The 18,916-nt window shown below is 43.1% G+C and overlaps 1 protein-coding gene across 1 annotated transcript in view; it reads right to left on the reverse strand.

Annotated features, from left to right (window-relative positions):
* Positions 1-18,916, reverse strand: part of LOC115471047 — a 248,630-nt gene that overhangs the window by 48,687 nt on the left and 181,027 nt on the right. Inside the window, exons 11-12 of the mRNA XM_030204716.1 lie at positions 16,682-17,596; positions 2,376-2,513 (exon numbers count right to left, since the gene is read on the reverse strand). Of these exons, the coding sequence (XP_030060576.1) occupies positions 2,376-2,513; positions 16,682-17,596 (1,053 nt within the window). The remainder of the gene's footprint in view (positions 1-2,375; positions 2,514-16,681; positions 17,597-18,916) is intronic.

The raw sequence follows: 18,916 nt of genomic DNA on the forward strand, positions 1-18,916 counted from the left end.
CTGACCTCAAGTGGGCTACCAACGCAGCCATGGATCTGACATTGTAAGCCATGACATGACCCTCCAGGACCAGCCCAGCCTGGGCATAAGTGAAGGAAATGCAATCTGCCAGACAATTAGAAATAGTGCATTTCCCAATGGCTACCCCCATCCTGTTGGGATCAAAAGAAACAAAAAGTTGGGCAGACTGTCTGTCGGGAACGGTCTGCTGCATGTAGTAGGCCAATGCTCTCTTGCAATCTAAGGTGTGCAAGCCGCTTTCACCAGGATGGGCATGATGTCAGAAAAAGAATGTTGCAAGACAAACGACAGGCTCAGATAGAATTCCAACACCACCTTTGACAGGAACTTAGGGTAAGTGCAGAGGACTAGTCTCTGTTGTGATGAAACTTAGTATAAGGTGCATCCACTACTAAGGCCCAAAGCTCACTGACCCTACAAGCTGAATTAACAGCCACCAAGAAAATGGCTTTCTAGGTCAAGTACTTCAGATGGCAGGAATTCAGTGGCTTCAAAGGAGCTTTCATCAGCTGGGTGAGAACAACATTGAGATCCCATGACACTGGTGGAGGTTTGACAAAAGTAAAACTCTCAAGAAGTGAACAACTAGAGGCTGTCCAGAGATAGGCTTAACTTCTATACATTGATAAGCACTAATTGCATTAAGGTGAACCCTTATGGAGGTCTGTGTTGGGCAAGCAAGGGGATCTATGGCCTTGCTCTCAGACCAGACAGCAAACCTCCTTCATTTGAAAGAACAGCACCTCTAATAGAACATACTTTAAGACAGACGGCCATACGGGCTGCCCCGGGTTTTCCCCTAGGGGCACAGGAGGCAATTTATAAAATTTGGGAGCAGAAGGGCCTCTCGCAGCTGGGGCAGATTTGGGAAGAGGGGCAAGTGTTACCATTTGCTGATCTCTGGGAAGATTATGATTTACCAGTACACCATGTTTTGTTATAGGCCCGCACCGCTACCTACTGAATTCTATTTTCTAGCCATATTTTCCCACCTCTGCTATTACTCACTTGTCCCTTTCTCTACAATGCCGTTGACTGTTTGTTGAAGATTTGATGTATGCTTTTGTAAATTACTGTAAGCCATATTGGGCCTGCCCGTGGGTGGGAAAATGTGGGATATAAATGCTGTAAGTAAATAAATAAATAAGACCAAGAAAATTATAATGACTTTGTATCGCTCCATGATACGATCTCAGTTTGAGTACTGCATTCAGTTCTGCTTGCCATATCTCAAAAAAGATATAGCAGAACTAGAAAAGGTTCAAAGAAGAGTGACCAAAATGATAAAGGGGATGGAACTCCTCTCATATGAAGAAAGGATAGAGAGGATATGGGTTCTTCAGCTTGGGAAAGAGACGGCTGAGGGGAGAAACGATTGAGGTTTACAAAATCCTGAGTAGTGTAGGACGAGTAGAAGTGAATCGGCTTTTTTACTCTTTCAAAAAGTACAAAGACTAAGGGACACTCGATGAAATTACATGAAAATAATTTTTTTAAAAAATAAGGAAATATTTTTTCACTCAACGAATAGTTAAGGTTTGGAACTCATTGCTAGAGGATGTGGTAACAGTGGTTAGCATATCTGAGTTTTAAAAAGGTTTGTACAAGTTCACGAAGGAAAAGTCCAGAGTCTACTATTGAGACAGACATAGGATTGGTAGAATGAAATCTTGCTGCTATCTGGGTTTCTACAAGGGACTTGTAACCTGAATTGGCCACTGCTAGAAAACAGGATACTGGGCTAGATGGACCATTGGTCTGACCCAGTATGGCTATTCTTATGTTCGAATAGAAATGGACTAGATCCATTTCACAGTACTCTCTGGAGTGGCTTAATGGTTTGTGCAGCAGACTTGAGAACCAGGTGGTTCGACTCCCACTGTAGATCCTTTGGGCAAGTCACTTAACCTTCCACTGCCCCAGGTACAAAAAATAGTACCTGTGTATAAAATTGTACCTGTATAAAACATTTGATTGTAACCACAGAAAGATGGTATATCAAAACCCATCCCATCCCCTTTCTTCATCAAAAACAGAGAGTGCAGGTGAACAGTGGAACGTTTACTTCCGCAGCTGGACCCCTTGGATTTAAAGAGACAGACTGTGCATTTGCAGTCAGTTAAATTAACATGATAATGTGGAACATGCTGAGCATTCACAGCTAGTATTAAAAAGAGACTGTGAAGCCAAGAAAAGCTTGTCATGCAAGTTTCACAGTGCAAACGCAGCATATATTGCAACTTTCACTTCCAGTGCCAGGGAACAAACAGAGACAGTAATACTTTTCTAAGATATTCTTAGCCCCCTTTTACTCAACAGTTAATGGTCTAAATCAGGAGAAAATGGTTCATTACCTATGGTATCTGGGAGGTCCAGAAGCTCATTGTGCTGCAGGTCTAGGTTGGTGATCTGTGTACAATTTCCAATCTCTTTTGGAAGGTGTTCAAGCTGATTGTGAGCCACATCCAGCGTTATGAGGTTACACAACTCACCTGAAAGGGGTGAAGAAGTTACATGAAAAAAATAAAAATTAGCATTTGTAAAGTACCATTGCTACATCTATCTATATATCTATCTATATTACACAAAAACACTCTCATACATTGTGGAGGGCACTTTTATAGCATGTTGCCTATGCAGAAAGTCCAAAGATTTGTCTCAATCAAGTACATTTAAAGTAGACAACATAAACACCCATGTGCCTTTATTATATAATAATACAGATCCAGCCACAACAGCATGCAAATTACAATTCATTTGCTTCAGAATCTAATCTAAATCTAATCTAATGTTGACACTTCTATACCACTTTTGCCCAAAACCTGGACTTAAAGCTGTTTACAGTAATTATCAACAGAACATTAATTAGACCAACTCAAGATTTGTCTAAAATCTTTTATACAAAACCATTTTTAAATGTCTACGAAATAATAAATAGGTATAAAACGTGTAAATGTGCTCGGGTTTACAAAATACATGGGTATATCACAGCTTCTCCTCCGTTCCACGCAAACTACACTCCTAGGAACACCTATGCACAAATCATGTAAAAGTACGCACAGTGTGCAAGTCTATTTTTTACAAGTACACAATTTTATTAAAGCCCTTTCTGCCTCGCCTTACCCCATGCTTGGAATAAACTCCCTGAGCCCATACGCCAGGCCCCCTCCCTGCCCATCTTCAAATCCTTGCTCAAAGCCCACCTCTTCAATGTCGCCTTTGGCACCTAACCACTATACCACTATTCAAGAAATCCAGACTGCACCAACTTGACATTTCGTCCTTTAGATTGTAAGCTCCTTTGAGCAGGGACTGTCCTTCTTTGTTAAACTGTACAGCGCTGTGTAACCCTAGTAGCGCTCTAGAAATGATAAGTAGTAGTAGTAGTAGTAAAACAAGTTTTACAAAATGACGCCATCTGCATATACTATGTGATACAGATGAAATGTAGAGAGCTGAGGTACAGATTCTAAACAAAATACAGCAGTGAAATACAATAGCACTAGTGGTCGTGCACTGAATATGTCCCGCAGTTTAAGAGACATCGCTCACGATTACCAAGAAGAGGAGGTGATGGGCAGATAAGGTGATCATAATTTATTTATTTGTTACACTTGTATCCCACATTTTCCCACCTATTTGCAGGCTCAATGTGGCTTACATAGTACCGTAGAGGCGATCACCAATATCGGTATGAACAAATATAGAGTGAGGTTGTGGTAAAGTTCATGCGTGACAGACAGATAAACTACACTTTAAACCACTGGGTTCCAAAACTGTCTTGTGATCCCACAGCTAATCAGATTTTCAGGATATCCACAGAAAACCAGCATGGGATATGTTCGCATACATTGTAGACCAGTACTTGTAAACATAGATTATGCCTATTCATAGTGACTATCCTAAAAACCCAACTGGCTGTACGATTGCCAGGACAAGCTTTTGGAATCAATGCTTTAGGATCTTTCATCAACATTTGGTATGTGAGCTGCACATATGCCTCTATTCATTCCTCACTCAAGCACCACAAGTCCCCAAGTGGGAAAATTAGGCTCTTACCTTGGCAATTTTCTTTCCTTTAGTCATAGCAGATGAATCCATTACGAATGGGTTGTGTTCACCTACCAGCAGGGGGAGATAGAGTGCACTGAAAAACCATAGTGCCTCTTGGCCAGCTAGCTCCATCTGCCTCTCAGTAATTGACGCTTCCAAAGCAGTGTTACACCGCAAAGTAGAATAACATGAACTTTCCTCACAGCGAACAAACGCCCCAGAACAGGAGCAGTAATTCAAAGGAGGTACAAACTCAACCTCCTGTAACAGAACAGAAATCCTGAAGACTGTTTTCCAACTTCTCCCAATGAGGGAACATATCTACAGGAAAAACTGAACCCAAAACAGCATCAATCAATCAATCAATCAATCAGGGCGGGCTCATGGATTCATCTGCTATGACTAAAGGAAAGAAAATTACCAAGGTAAGAACCAAATTTTCCCTTCCTTGTCATCAAGCAGATGAATCCATTACGAATGGGATGTATCAAAGCAATCCCTAGATAGGGTGGGAACAGGCCACACCACGTGCCAGCACTTGTGCTCCAAAATGCACATCCCTCCTGGCAGCCACATCCAGCCTGTAATGTCGGGCAAATGAGAGCTTAGAAGCCCATGTCGCTGCACTACATATGTCTTGAAGAGAGAGTGCTCCAGTTCCAGCCCAAGAAGAGGAAATCGCTCTTGTGGAACGTGCCTTAAAGGCTTCAGGCGGAGGCCGGCCAGACAGCAGATATGCTGACAAAAATAGCTTCTTGAGCCAACAAGCCAGAGTAGCTTTAGACGCTGGAGACCCTCTGCGAGGACCTGACAACAACAAAAAAAGGTGATCAGAGGTCCTGAAAGCATTTGACATGCGCAGATACTGCAACAGAGCCCTTCGCACATCTAGAAGGTGCAAATGCAGAAATTGGTCTCGACAGGACAGCGCCTGAAGCTCAGACACCCGTCTCGCCAAAGTAATGGCCACCAAAAAGACCGCCTTTAGGGTCATATCCTTCTCCGAAGCTCGCCTAAGCGGCTAAAAGGGCGAACATTGAAGGTCCTTTAAAACTAACCGCAGGCTCCAGGCCAGACATGGAACCCGCACGGGAGGACGGAGCCGAAGCACCCAACTAAGAAACCGTGCCACGTCCGGATAAGCAGACAGGGATAGGCCAGCCACCTTTCCCCGAAACATGCTAAGGCTGCAACTTGAATATGCAGGGAATTATAAGCCAAGCCTTTTTGTAAACCATCCTGGCTTCCGATCAGGTACCGCATACAGTTCAAGCTTCTCCTACTAACCTACAAATGCACTCGATCTGCAGCCCCTCCTTACCTCTCTACCCTCATCTCCCCTTATGTTCCTACCCGTAACCTTCACTCTCAAGACAAATCCCTCCTCTCAGTACCCTTCTCCACCACCGCCAACTCCAGGCTCCGCCCTTTCTGCCTCGCCTCACCCCATGCTTGGAATAAACTCCTTGAGCCCATACGCCAGGCCCCCTCCCTGCCCATCTTCAAAGCCTTGCTCAAAGCCCACCTCTTCAATGTTGCCTTCGGCACCTAACCACTACACCTCTATTCAGGAAATCTTGACTGCCCCAACTTGACATTTCATCCTTTAGATTGTAAGCTCCTTCGAGCAGGGACTGTCCTTCTTTGTTAATCTGTACAGCGCTACGTAACCCTAGTAGCGCTCTAGAAATGTTAAGTAGTAGTAGTAGTAGTAAAAAGTCAAGAATCGGCGAGACAGAAGCCCGAATGGGTGTAATCACTTTAGCAGCACACCATGCCTCAAACTGGCGCCAAATCCGAGCATAGGCAACGGAAGTGGAACACTTGCGGGCCTGAAGGAGAGTGGAGATGACCTTGTTGGAATAGCCCTTGTCTCTCAATTGCGCCCTCTCAAGAGCCATGCCGTAAGACCAAAGCAGCAGGCGTCCTCCATGGTTACCGGCCCCTGTGACAACAGGTGCGGAACCAGAGGTAACGGAAAGGGAGCCTCCAACAACATCTGTCGGAGGTCCGCATACCAAGGTCTCCTGGGCCAATCCGGGGCGATGAGCACCACTTCCCCTGGATGCAGCCGAATCCGCAGGAGCACTCGCCCTATCAATGGCCACGGAGGGAAGACATACAGCAAGCCCAGGGGCCAGGGTTGAGCCAAGGCATCCAACCCGGCAGAGCAAGGATCCCTCCCGTCTGCTGAAGAATCACGGGACTTTGGCATTGAAACTGGTCGCCATAAGATCCATCACTGGCTTGCCCCATTTGGTACATATCTGCAGGAATACATCGTCTGCTAGTTCCCACTCCGCTGGATCGATCTGATGCCTGCTGAGATAGTCGGCTTGCATGTTGCTCTGACCTGCAATGTGAGCTGCTGACAGGGACTGTAGATGCAGCTCGGCCCAGTGGCAAATTTGCTCGGCCTACGCGGCTAGAGTTCTGCACTGAGTGCCGCCTTGTCGATTTATATAGGCCACTGCTTTCGTGTTGTCCAACATCACTCGGACAGCCAATCCTTCCAGGGTCACTTGAAAGGCCAGAAGAGCCAGAAACACCGCTTTCAACTCCAGGCGGTTGATAGACCACTCCGACTCGTCGGCCGTCCACAGACCCTGGGCAAGCTTCCCCTGGCAATGTGCGCCCCAGCCCTTCAGGCTGGCATCTGTCACCATTAGGCACCAATCGGGGAGCGCCAGCACCATTCCCCGCCGCAACATGCTGTCCGAGAGCCACCACTCCATACTGAGGCGGGCCGCAGGGAGCCAAGAAAGTCTGCACTGATAATCCTCACATACTGGAGACCATCGTTGAAGTAGAGAATACTGTAGAGGACTCAGGTGCGCTCTTGCCCATGGCACCACTTCCAAGGTGGCCGTCATCGATCCCAACAGCTGGACAATGTCCCAAGCTCGCGGGCGGGGCATCCTAAGGGGCAGACGGACCTGATTTGCTCGGGAAGAAACACATAGCCCGAGGCTGTGTCGAACCTGGCCCCCAAATATTCTAGAGATTGCGAGGGGGTCAGGTAACTTTTGGCCATATTGACGACCCAGCCCAGAGATTGAAGGACTGAAACCACTCTGGCTGTAGCTAGATGACTCTCTTTTTCTGAATCTGCTCTGATGAGCCAGTCGTCTAGGTACGGGTGAACCCGGATACCCTCGCGCCTGAGAAAGGCAGCTACTACCACCATTACCTTGGAGAAGGTTCGGGGAGCTGTGGCGAGGCCAAAAGGCAAGGCCCGAAACTGGAAATGTTTTCCCAACACCGCAAACCGCAGAAACTTCTGGTGCGGGGGCCAAATTGGTATGTGCAAGTAAGCTTCTTTCAGGTCCAGAGACGTGAGAAACTCTCCTGGCTGTACCGCCGCAATGATGGAGCGCAGGGTTTCCATGTGAAAATGCCGCACTCTTAAGGACTTGTTTAACTCTTTTAAGTCCAGGATCGGGCAAAAAGACCCGCCTTTTTGAGGCAACACAAAGTAAATGGAGTAGCGGCCTAGACCTTGTTCGGCGGGAGGCACCAGGGTCACAGTCCCTATCTGGCACAGACTGTGCAAAGTCTCCTCTACCGCTGCCCGTTTGGCAGCAGAACTGCATTGGGACTCCACAAACACTTCTCTCACCGGGGCATCCTTACCTCACTAGACCGAGTATCACAGCTCCGGTCCTGCAGAAGAATCTCAAGAAAAAAACCTCTTTTCCAAGATCGCTGCGCTAAAGCGTGACGCGACTTTAATTATTTATTTATTTATTTTAACGCTGTGAGGAAAGCAGAGGCAAAAGAGGTAAATAAAAGCACTCCGGAGGCTCTGATAAGTGGGAAAGGCAGGGAAAGGCGAACCAATGTGCCTATTCCACTGAGTGGGAAAGGACAGGGAAAAGCAAGCTAATATGTCCACATTCACGGGGGCATGGGTAAGGCAGGGAAAGGGCTGACCTATGTGCCTTCAAAGTGAAGCTGCTATAGCCTCTAACACCCCGGCTAACAACTGGCAAGCCAGGAGCCACCCCCAGGCAGATTTTTGATGGATCTCGAAGAAGCTGCAGCCACCCTGCTTGGGGAGATAGAGAATACTGAAGAGGAAGTGGAGCTAGTTGGCCATGAGGCACTGTGAAAAACTGAGTGCTCTCTATCTCCCCCTGCTGGTTGATGGACACAACCCATACGTAATGGCTTCATCTGCTTGATGACAAGGAATTAAAGCTTCAATCATTAAAGAGAGACTGCTCGATTTTGATTCTTCTTCAGCCTGATAAGGGTGCCACAATTGTGTTCTTGAATAAAGAGAGGTGTGCCACCAGTAATCTGACATGCAGGTGTATTTATTACTGGATGAAGACCCTTCAGAAGAGATTGCCAAGAAAATAGCCCTTAATACATCTGAGGACAGACAAGTTTTTGAACTACCAATTTTATAAGGTTCCAATTTTTACATTTTGCCTAAACTGCATAAAAGTTTGGAGAATCCGCCAGGATAGCCAATAGACTCAGAATAAGATTCATTGTAGAAAGAGTATGTCAATATGTGGATCAATTCCTTCAGCCATTGGTGATAAACAATTGGTTCCTAGATCAAAGACAAGACACATTTTTAAAGATTTCTTCAGGCACTGAGGAACTTTGGGGCCCTTTAACTAAAGCTTAGCATGTGCTAACAGGGCATTAGTGTGTGCTAAATGCCACACTGCCCATAGGTATAAAATAAAATGTATAGCATTTAGAACATGATAATTTCACTATCATGCGCTAAGCTTTAGTAAAAGGACCCTTTAGATAAACAATTTTGCTGGTTTCTTGGAATGTAAGATTTTGTATACAGTTATCCCCCAGGAAGAAGCATTGGTGGTTTTGGCAGAAGTACTGATACACACTCCTCACTCACATCTAGTACTGACATACTTTTTGATCAATTTGACTCTGATTGCTATATATTTATTCTTTGTTTGAAGGTATTTTTTCAGCAGATCTCTGGCATTGATGTAAGGACAACATTTGCCCCATCTATTGCCAATCTCTTCATTGAATACTTTGAAGAGAAATGGGTTTATCCTTCTTCATTTTTTGATCAGGTACAATGCTAATAGATAAATTGATATTTTTCTTGTTTGCAGCTATGTTGAGTGTGAGTTTTTGCAGTTTTTTTGAATATTTAAATATTTGACATGCAATAATTAACTTTGATTGTACTTACCCCTGCTACTCAACTTACCTTTTTGGATGTTCAGGTACAGCTACTACTATTTATTCAAAGCCCACCAATCACAACACATTTTTGCACTATTCTAGTATACGTCTGGGCCATTCTAAGAACGGTCTTCCTTTTGCTCAATTTTTGCGCTATAGATGTATATGTGATTCCACTACAGATTAGGTTACTTCTTCTGACAAGCTGAAAGATAAATTTTATGCTAAGCGATATACAATTTCCCTAGTGAAATGGGCTAGAAATGGGCATTGCGTACCCTAGAGAATCTTTACTGGAGTATGTAAATAAGAAACAGCCATCTTATTCAGAGGCTGTATGACATTGATATGAGTTTGGAATCTGGTAATCTTATAGACAGCGGTTCCTGAGGAAGGAAATGCTAAAACAGAGCTCTGTAGAACCATGAACAGTGTCTGCTGCAAATAAGTTCAATGTTTCAATGATTCCTGATCCACCAACCACATATTTATTAGATATTCAGATATTTTTTATTAAAATATTTTTTTGTACTGGTGGGTGACATTATATTTATTATTTTTATAACATGGTGGTTATTTATTTTTATTTTATTTTTGTTACATTTGTACCCCGTGCTTTCCCACTCATGGCAGGCTCAATGCGGCAGGCAATGGAGGGTTAAGTGACTTGCCCAGAGTCACAAGGAGCTGCCTGTGCCGGGAATCGAACTCAGTTCCTCAGTTCCCCAGGACCAAAGTCCACCACCCTATTATTTTTACTTTGCATTTTGATAACAATTTTTAGGCTTACAGCCTTCAGCATTATGTTTATTTAAAAAAAAAAAGATAGATCGATCTATGAAGGATATTCATATGATGTAAAATGAGCACAGAAATGACAGCCTGAAAGTAAGGGGATGGTACAGTTTAGGGGCAAAGAACTTTTGTGCATGAAAGACGAGCGAGACTTGGGTGTGATCGTATGTGATGATCTTAAGGTGGCCAAACAGGGAGAAAAGGCAACAGTGAAAGATAAAAGGATTCTTGGGTGCATAGGGAAAGGAATGGCCAGTAGTAAAAAGGAGGTGATAATGCCCCTGCATAAGACCCTGGTGAGACCTCATTTAGAATATAGTGTACAATTCTGGAGACCGCACCTTTAAAAAGATATAAACAGGATAGAGTTGGGTCCAGAGGGAGGCTACTAAATGAGTGGTCTTCATCACAAAGCGTATGGGGACAGACTTAAAGACCTCAATATGTATTGAGTGGAGGAGTGGCCTAGTGGTTAGGGTGGTGGACTCTGGTCTTGGGGAACTGAGTTCGATTCCCACTTCAGGCACAGCTCCTTGTGACTCTGGGCAAGTCACTTAACCCTCCATTGCCCCAGGTACAAATAAGTACCTGTATATGTAAGCCGCATTGAGCCTGCCATGAGTGGGAAAGCGCGGGGTACAAATATAACTAAAAATAAATAAATAAATAAAAATAAATTCTTTGGGAGAAAGGTGGGAGAGGGGAGATATGATAGAGACATTTAAATACCTATGCAACATAAATGCACAGGAGGCGAGACTCTTTCAATTGAAATGAAGGTGAAAAGGGACAGACTCAGAAGTAACCTGAGGAAATACTTCTTCATGGAAAGGGTGGTGAATTCATGAAACGGCCTCCCGGTGGAAATGGTGGTGATAAAAACAGTCTTTATCTGCCTACATTTTTCTCTTTCACATTTCTATATGACATAGACGCTTATTTTCAAAGCATATGTCTCAGAATACTCAAATGGCTATCCATGTACTTGAAACATTCAAATCCCAATTTTGCAAACACTGAAAAGAGACGTCCAACACTGTAACACGTCCAAACAACAAAGGGGGCCATGTTTTGGGCAGGACTATGTAGGGCCTAAAATCAACAGCGATAAGTGAACAGGAAGAAACGTCTCAGTTTTCTAACCACAAGAACATATCAAGTGAAATAAAAAAACAAACATATCGTCACCATGGAAACCAGACTGAGGAGTACCGTAAGGATCACCACAAAATGATGCCACTGAGCAGAAAATCTGCACTTAGTGCCTCTGGAGTGGAGGAGTAGCCTAGTGGTTAGTGCAGTGGACTTTGATCCTGGGGAACCGAGTTCAATTCCCACTGCAGCTCCTTGTGACTCTGGGCAAGTCACTTAACCCTCCATTGCCCCTGGTACAAAATAAGTACCTGAATATATGTAAACCGCTTTGAATGTAGTTGCAAAAACCTCAGAAAGGCGGTATATCAATTTCCCTTTACCTTTTTTGGATGAATTTTCTTTTAAACCTGTGAGGAAGGAGAATAACACAGTGGCTGGATAGGGGAACAAGGGTGAGGGAGGGACCTGACACCAACAAGTATACCTCCCTACAGTTGGCACTGCTCAACCAAGACACCCCCAAGCTCAACTAGACCAAGAAACCCAGAAAAGGAGCTGTGGTAGATGATACGAGGAGCTTGTCAGAGTCGGTGCACCACTTGCTGGAGATAGAGATATACTGACCAAGGAACTCTGTCTTGTAAGACAGAGTTAAGTTCAGTGCTCTCTATCTCCACCTGCTAGTAGATGATCATAACTCACAAGTCTCTGGATTCATCTGCTGCAGATGCCAAGGAATCTTTGTTCGTCTTTGTGTGAGAAGGGGGATTAGTAGGAGGTGACTAGTTTGCACCTGACCCTTGGTGGTGGGTGGCTGGCCCATAGAGTGGGCTGGCTGGGCAGGAGGCTCTAGCGTGTCAGTTAATAGGCAGGGGTGGAGGTATGGGGTAGGATAACTAGTAGGATGGCCATACAGGTGAGTACTGGGAATGTTAAGAGGCTGAATGATCCAGGTAAAAGGAGTACTGATTTTGAAGCTTAAAAAACTGAGGTGGGATATTGTTTTACTACAAGAGACGCACTTGCATGCTCAGGACCAACATCTTTTGCATCATAGACATTATGCTGTAACCACAACACATAGGCAAGTGGGAGGGGAGCAGTCTGGAGGGGTGGTTATTCTCGTCTATTCTTGGTATCACTTTGTGTTAAGTGTGATTTATAAAGATCCTTCGGGGAGGTGTTTTGCAGTGAGGGGCCTTTTATTTGGGAAAGAAGTCATGATTTATAAATATTTATACTCCTAATACCAAATGCTCCTAATACACAGCAGGGTGTGTTTTTTTCATAGCCTTATACACCCCTTACTGCAATTTGTCTGAGGAGCATCTATTTTGGGGGGGGGGGGGGGGGGGGATTTTAATATTGTTTCTGATCCAATTTTGGACCATTTCAAGAGAGGAGCAGGTTATATCAGGTCACTCAGAAAATCTCTGATGATTTTGATTAAAAGTTTAGAACTTTTGGATGTTTTCTATCACCCCTCCCAGAGAAATTATACATTTTATTCCCACCCTTGAGACACATACTAGACTGGATCTTATTTGGTGTCAATGAAGCTTGCGGGGCCAGGTGCAAGATGCTTCAGATTGGCATTATTCAGATTTCAGATCATGATCCAACGTGGGATGAATTAGGGGAGAGGTTTTGGAGGCTTAATGAAAATTTGTTGGACGACCATCAAGTTTGTGATGATATTAAAGAGGTTATTCAGATGCAATGTTGCAGAATGCACTAAAAGCTATAGTCAGAAGTCAATTAAGTGTGCGTGTGGGGGGGGGGGTGTCAGAAAAAATTAGCTCTATGATTGATGGAACGGTTGGTCTTTTTGGAACGCCAACATAAGGTGCACTCCACGCCTGCTCTTCTTCGGGATCTTATTCAAGTCAGGCATGAGATGGGCCACTTGCAGATTAAACAAGTTGACTTCTGGTGTAAAATGCTTAAGCATTGATTCTTTGAATTCGGAAATAAGTCTGGCACTATGTTAGCTAGGCATCTTCAGGAGAAGAGAGTAGCTCAAACCATACAAAAACATTAAAGGGGATGCTAATATTTTATATTACATGGATGGGGAAATTAGAGATAAATTTTTACATTTCTACAAAACGTTCTATTGTAGAGAAGAGTCAAGAGAATTAGAGCATGTTTCTTTGGACTGAATCACATTGCCCTGCCTGTCATCAGAAGAGTGGGATGCTTTAGATCAACCTATATCTCTTTCAGAAATTGAGTGGGTGGTGAAAACTCTTCAAAGAAGGAAGGCTCCTGGGTAAGATGGATTCTCAGCCAAATTTTAAACACTATTTGTTGGTGAGGCAGGAGATTTGTTGAAAAGGGTGGGAAATGGGATGAAAAAGGGGCATTCTCTTTCTTCCAGTATGAGTGAGGCAGATATTACAGTTCTTCTGAAATGGGCAAATTGGCCCACTATGAGTCCACTCGTTCCTCTGCTTTCTTTTACTTGGCCACTAACAACCAACACTGACATCCCATCTACAGACAACCTTGCTAAATACTTCAACGAAAAAATTGCAAACCTATGCAAAACTATATACCTCAGGACAACACAGACATTGAAAACTTCATCAATGGTCTAGACCCAACCCCTGGTGAATACCCAGCGGACCGAATTTGGTCAAATTTCATTCTCCTCACCACCGATACAGTTACCCAGGCGATCAAAAGGTACTCCAACAGCCACTGTCAATTGGACACCTGCCCCAGCTACCTAATAAAATCCGCTCCCCACCGCTTCATGACAGACCTCACATCCCATTTAAACTTCATGCTTCAACAAGGTATCTTCCTTAAAGAAAAAGGCACAATCCTACTCACCCCAATACCGAAAGACACCAAGAAGAAAACAAATGACATCACCAACTACCGCCCAGTAGCATCTATCCCATTGGCAGTCAAACTAATGGAAGGCTTGGTAATCAAACAATTTGACGACTACATAAATAAATTCACAATACTACACGATTCACAATCAGGATTTCGCCCCCTACACAGTACCGAAACAGTACTACTTATTCTCCTAACCAAATTCAAGCAGGAAATAGCAAGGTAAAAGCATACTTTTCCTCCAATTTGACATGTCCAGTGTGTTCGACATGATCAATCATAACATACTACTAAGACTCCTAGATTACTTCGGAATCGGTGGAAACACTCTCAAATGGATCAAGGGTTTCCTAACCACCAGAACATACCAAGTGAAATCAAGTACTAACTTATCATCACCTTGGAAACCAGACTTCGGAGTACCTCAGGGATCACCATTGTCGCTTATCCTTTTCAACCTCATGATGACCCCACTAGCCAAGGCCTTATCCGTCCAAGGCCTTAACCCATTCATCTACGCTGACGTTACAATATACATCCCCTACAAACACGATCTGCCAGAAATAACCAACGAAATCAAGCTCAGCTTAAACATCATGGATTAATGGGCAAATGCATTCCAACTAAAGCTCAACACAGAAAAAACACACTGTCTCACCATCTCATCCCAATACAATACATACAAACCCACAAACATTAACACCCCAGGTTACACCCTTCCTATCTCAGAAAGCCTGAAAATTCTTGGAGTAACAATCGACCGGTACCTCACACTAGAGAACCAAGTGAAATCCACCATAAAGAAAATGTTTTACTCAATGTGGAAACTCAAACGCGTGAAACCATTCTTCCCGAGGGAAATATTTTGTAACCTGATACAATCAGTGGTACTAAGCCACGCCGACTACTACAATGGAATTTATGCGGGATGCAAAGAACAAATCATAAAGAAACTTCAGGCCGCCCAAAATACAGCAGCCAGGCTTATATTTGGAAAAACACGGTTTGAAAGCGCCAAACCCCTCCGAGAAAAACTGCACTGGCTCCCAATCAAAGAACGTATTACTTTCAAAATCTGCACAATAGTTCATAAAATTATTTACGACAAAGTCCCAGGGATACATGATAGACCTCATAGACCTGCCAACCAGAAACATCACAAGATCAGCACGATCATACCTAAATCTCCAACCCAAGCAGCAAAGGACTCAAATACAAATCAACTTTTGCTTCCAGCTTTTCCTATTTAAGTGCACAGCTATGGAACGCACTGCCAAAAGTAATAAAAACTACGCTCGACCACCTAAATTTCCGAAAAGAACTAAAAACAAACCTGTTCCGAAAGGCATACCCCACCAACCCAACATAAAAACCTGGGTACCTACAACACAACAAAACTAAAGACTGTAATGGACATACCCTAACCCCCCTGTTCTCTCTAAGTTCCCCCAATGAATCTACCATACATGAACCTACTCTACCACAATATCACCTTGTATTTGTTCATACCGGAACTGGCAAACGCCGTTACGGTACTATGTAAGCCACACTGAGCCTGCAAATAGGTGGGAAAATGTGGGATACAAATGTAACAAATAATAAAATAATTGTTATATTGTTATTTTAATGAATGTAAGTAAGCCACACTGAACTCAAACTTACTTGGGATAATGTTGGATATAAATGTCAATAAATGAAATGTGGTGCTAATTTGTGCTGTGGAGTTTTAGGGGTTGTTGGGGGAGGGAGGGATCATTTTTTTTTCTTGTGTAACTGCTCTTCTTGAAGTTCTTTTTTTATGTAAACATTTAATAAACATCTACTGATACAAAAAAATAGTCTAAAGGGAGAGGGATTCCAGTACTAACAAAGCAGCTGGTTATATACCCACTGCTGAAGATGGTCTCCTTAGCTACTTAGGGCTGAGGCCCTATCTTCAGTTCATAAACATGCCTATATCATTTCAGGTCTATATGCCAACTTATTTATACTCCAATTGCTCCTAAAAGTTCCTAAATGTTTATCTAAATCCCATTATTAGCCAGTCGCTAAAATGTTCTTCTCTCGGTAATTCTCACTCTTCAAATAGCCATACTACATTTATATCTTGCACATCTGAATAAGATCCTGTAAAGAACTAGCCCAGCAGCACCTGATTAGCATTCACAATGATGGAAATCGCAAAGCAGAAGATACATTCAAAGAACCTTAAAAATCGGCACCTTGGAATAAAACACAAACAAAACATGCAACAGACTGAGAAGGGGAATCAATGATAATTCTGTTTATAGTTGAAGCTAGTATTGTTAATTTAAAAAATAACCTGACTACAGGGAAATTCTATTCTCTCCCCTACATCATGTTTGTTGTGAATTGCTACAGGTTAAATGGTAGTCCAAGGACAGCAATCTATAAATGCAATATAACATTAACCAGAAGGTGTAAGCCAGCCAATCATTTGATTGATTCAGTAAAATGTGATCATAAAACCAGAAATAAAAATCAGACATTATAAGCACCTTGACTTTACATGTCACTCCGTAAAAAACTGAATGATGAAAAGAGGGAGTGTTCAAAGAGGAAACCAGAAGTTACCTTCTACTGCGATTACCAATCAGGACCTAAGAACCACATTTCTTCTTGGACAGAAAGGGTGAAGGGGATGGAATAAATAATTAATTTATCTTACCAACTTCAGAAGGTAGTTGCTTGATTTTATTTTCCCGAATGCTAAGCATGGTGAGCATCGACAAGTTTTTGATGTCCTTCTCAACAGCAGTTATGCGATTAAAACGTAGATAGAGGGTGGTGAGAGAACTTAGCCTGTACACCACAGAAGGAATTTCTCGAAGTTTGTTATGCCGTAGGTCAAGCATCCGCAGTTTCTTCAAACTGTCCAGAGAGTCCGGTAAACTGGTAAGCGAATTCTCACTTAGAGCCAATGTCATCAGGTTCACCAGACATCCCACCTCTGCCGGTAGGGACTGAAGCTTGTTACTGTACAAATAGAGTTCAGTTAACTGGGTCAGTTCTTTGACAGATGCTGGAAGTATGTGTATAGACCTCTTGGACAAATCCAGACGCATTGAATTCTCTTCTCGACATTTGTTTAGCTCTTTGACCACCTCGGCATTGCTAGATTTTTTGCGTGCTCCTGGTGCTGGATTAGGACGTTTAATTGTGTTATCCACGGAAAAAGCCACCCCTGGCTGTGCACCGCTCGAGTCTTTCTTTCCTTCTTTGGCATCTTTCCCTTTGGTCTTAGGCTCTTTTTCTTTGCTGTCTTTCCCAAATCCTCCAGAAGCTTTTACCTCCTTTTCTCTCTCTTTCACAGATGGGACTTTCAGTTCCTTTTCCTTAGAGTCCTTCTCTTTTCCTACATTACTACTCATGGTGACTTCTGGCTCTGAAACGACTTCATGAACTCCTTTATTCTTACCAACAAAAAAACAATTTGTGGTGTTTACAATGTATATTGTAAAGCTCCAGTACATGGGGTGGAAGGAATAACATGAGTGGTATGAAACCCATCGGCTACATATTGCATCTGAAGGCACAATACATCCAGTCAAAATCCAACAAAAGCTTCTGCAATTAGCTTTTTCTGAAACAGAGATTAAAAATCAATGTTAGAATATTGGTATAATAATTCTGCAAAACAACACAGATTAAAGCAAAGCTGTGAACCTGGAGATACCAGTTCATTTTTCCTACCCAACAGTGAGCAACTTTGAGCTGGTCACATAATACATTTATGGTCAAATATAAATTCCTTAAAACAGAAATAGTGTGATCAGATTAATTATCCTGTACAATATTACCCCAAGATGAAGATGTGGGATAAACAAATTTCAGAAATATATGGACTTCTTCCAATATAGTAATGGACATCAAGTAGTCAAATATAACCACAGAGAATTGGGTGATATCATTTGACAGAGCATGCATTGATAAGCCTCTACAGTTTAGAAAAACTTTCTGGAAGTCTTTTTTTTTTTTTGTTACATTTGTACCCCGCACTTTACCACTCATGACAGGCTCAATGCGGCTTACATGGGGCAATGGAGGGTTAAGTGACTTGCCCAGAGTCACAAGGAGCTGCCTGTGCCTGAAGTGGGAATCGAAGGTATTATTGTGCTTCCATGCAAGTTCCTACCTCACAACATCATAGAGGACCTTCTCTGCTGTGAAAAAGCTTAGGAGTCAATATTCAGCATGCCCACTTAAACTACATTAAGTTGGCCAGCCACCTATGTTCAGATGCACTTAAATGGGCAGTGCAACTGAATATCGGTTCTGACTGCCTCAGCACAATCCAGGCATTGCGAGGGAAGTCCAGAGGAAGAATCAAAACTTATGCAGGCACTTCAAACATTCAGTGAAAGTGCCCACATACCTAGCTAACACTGCTGTGGCTCCGACACTGCAAGCCTTCACATGACCCACCAAGGTCAAGTCTGCTTGTGCGTAAATGAAGGAGATGCAGTCTGCTACTCAACTGGAAAGTGTATATTTAATAACAATGGTCTCAAGTTTATTGGGATCAAAATGAAATGCAGTTGCGGTTGCACTGGGTACAGTGCTTGAAGCCACTGGGAGTCTTCGTGGACACGGACAGGAAAGCCTCGTCAGCTAAATTAAAGGACTTGATGGTGCCTAAAAAGGGGCAAGGCATGGAGGTAAAAACCCGACCGGAGTCAGGGCCTAATAACGTCCCGATGACGTTGAAATAAGAAGTAAATTTAAACCCGAGCAAAGCAAGCTAAGAAAAATAAAGGACGTGTTTAAAAGGAGAAAATAAAGGAAACACAAGAAAATTGAGGAAAAAAATAAATGAAAGGCACTAAAAAGCTCTTTGAACCGGGTGAGTGAGGAGACGACTGAAAAAAGCGCACCTTTTCCTCTCACGGCAAAAAGAAAACTG

Source organism: Microcaecilia unicolor, chromosome 5, assembly GCF_901765095.1.
Source record: "Microcaecilia unicolor chromosome 5, aMicUni1.1, whole genome shotgun sequence".
Taxonomy (NCBI): Eukaryota; Metazoa; Chordata; class Amphibia; order Gymnophiona; family Siphonopidae; genus Microcaecilia; species Microcaecilia unicolor.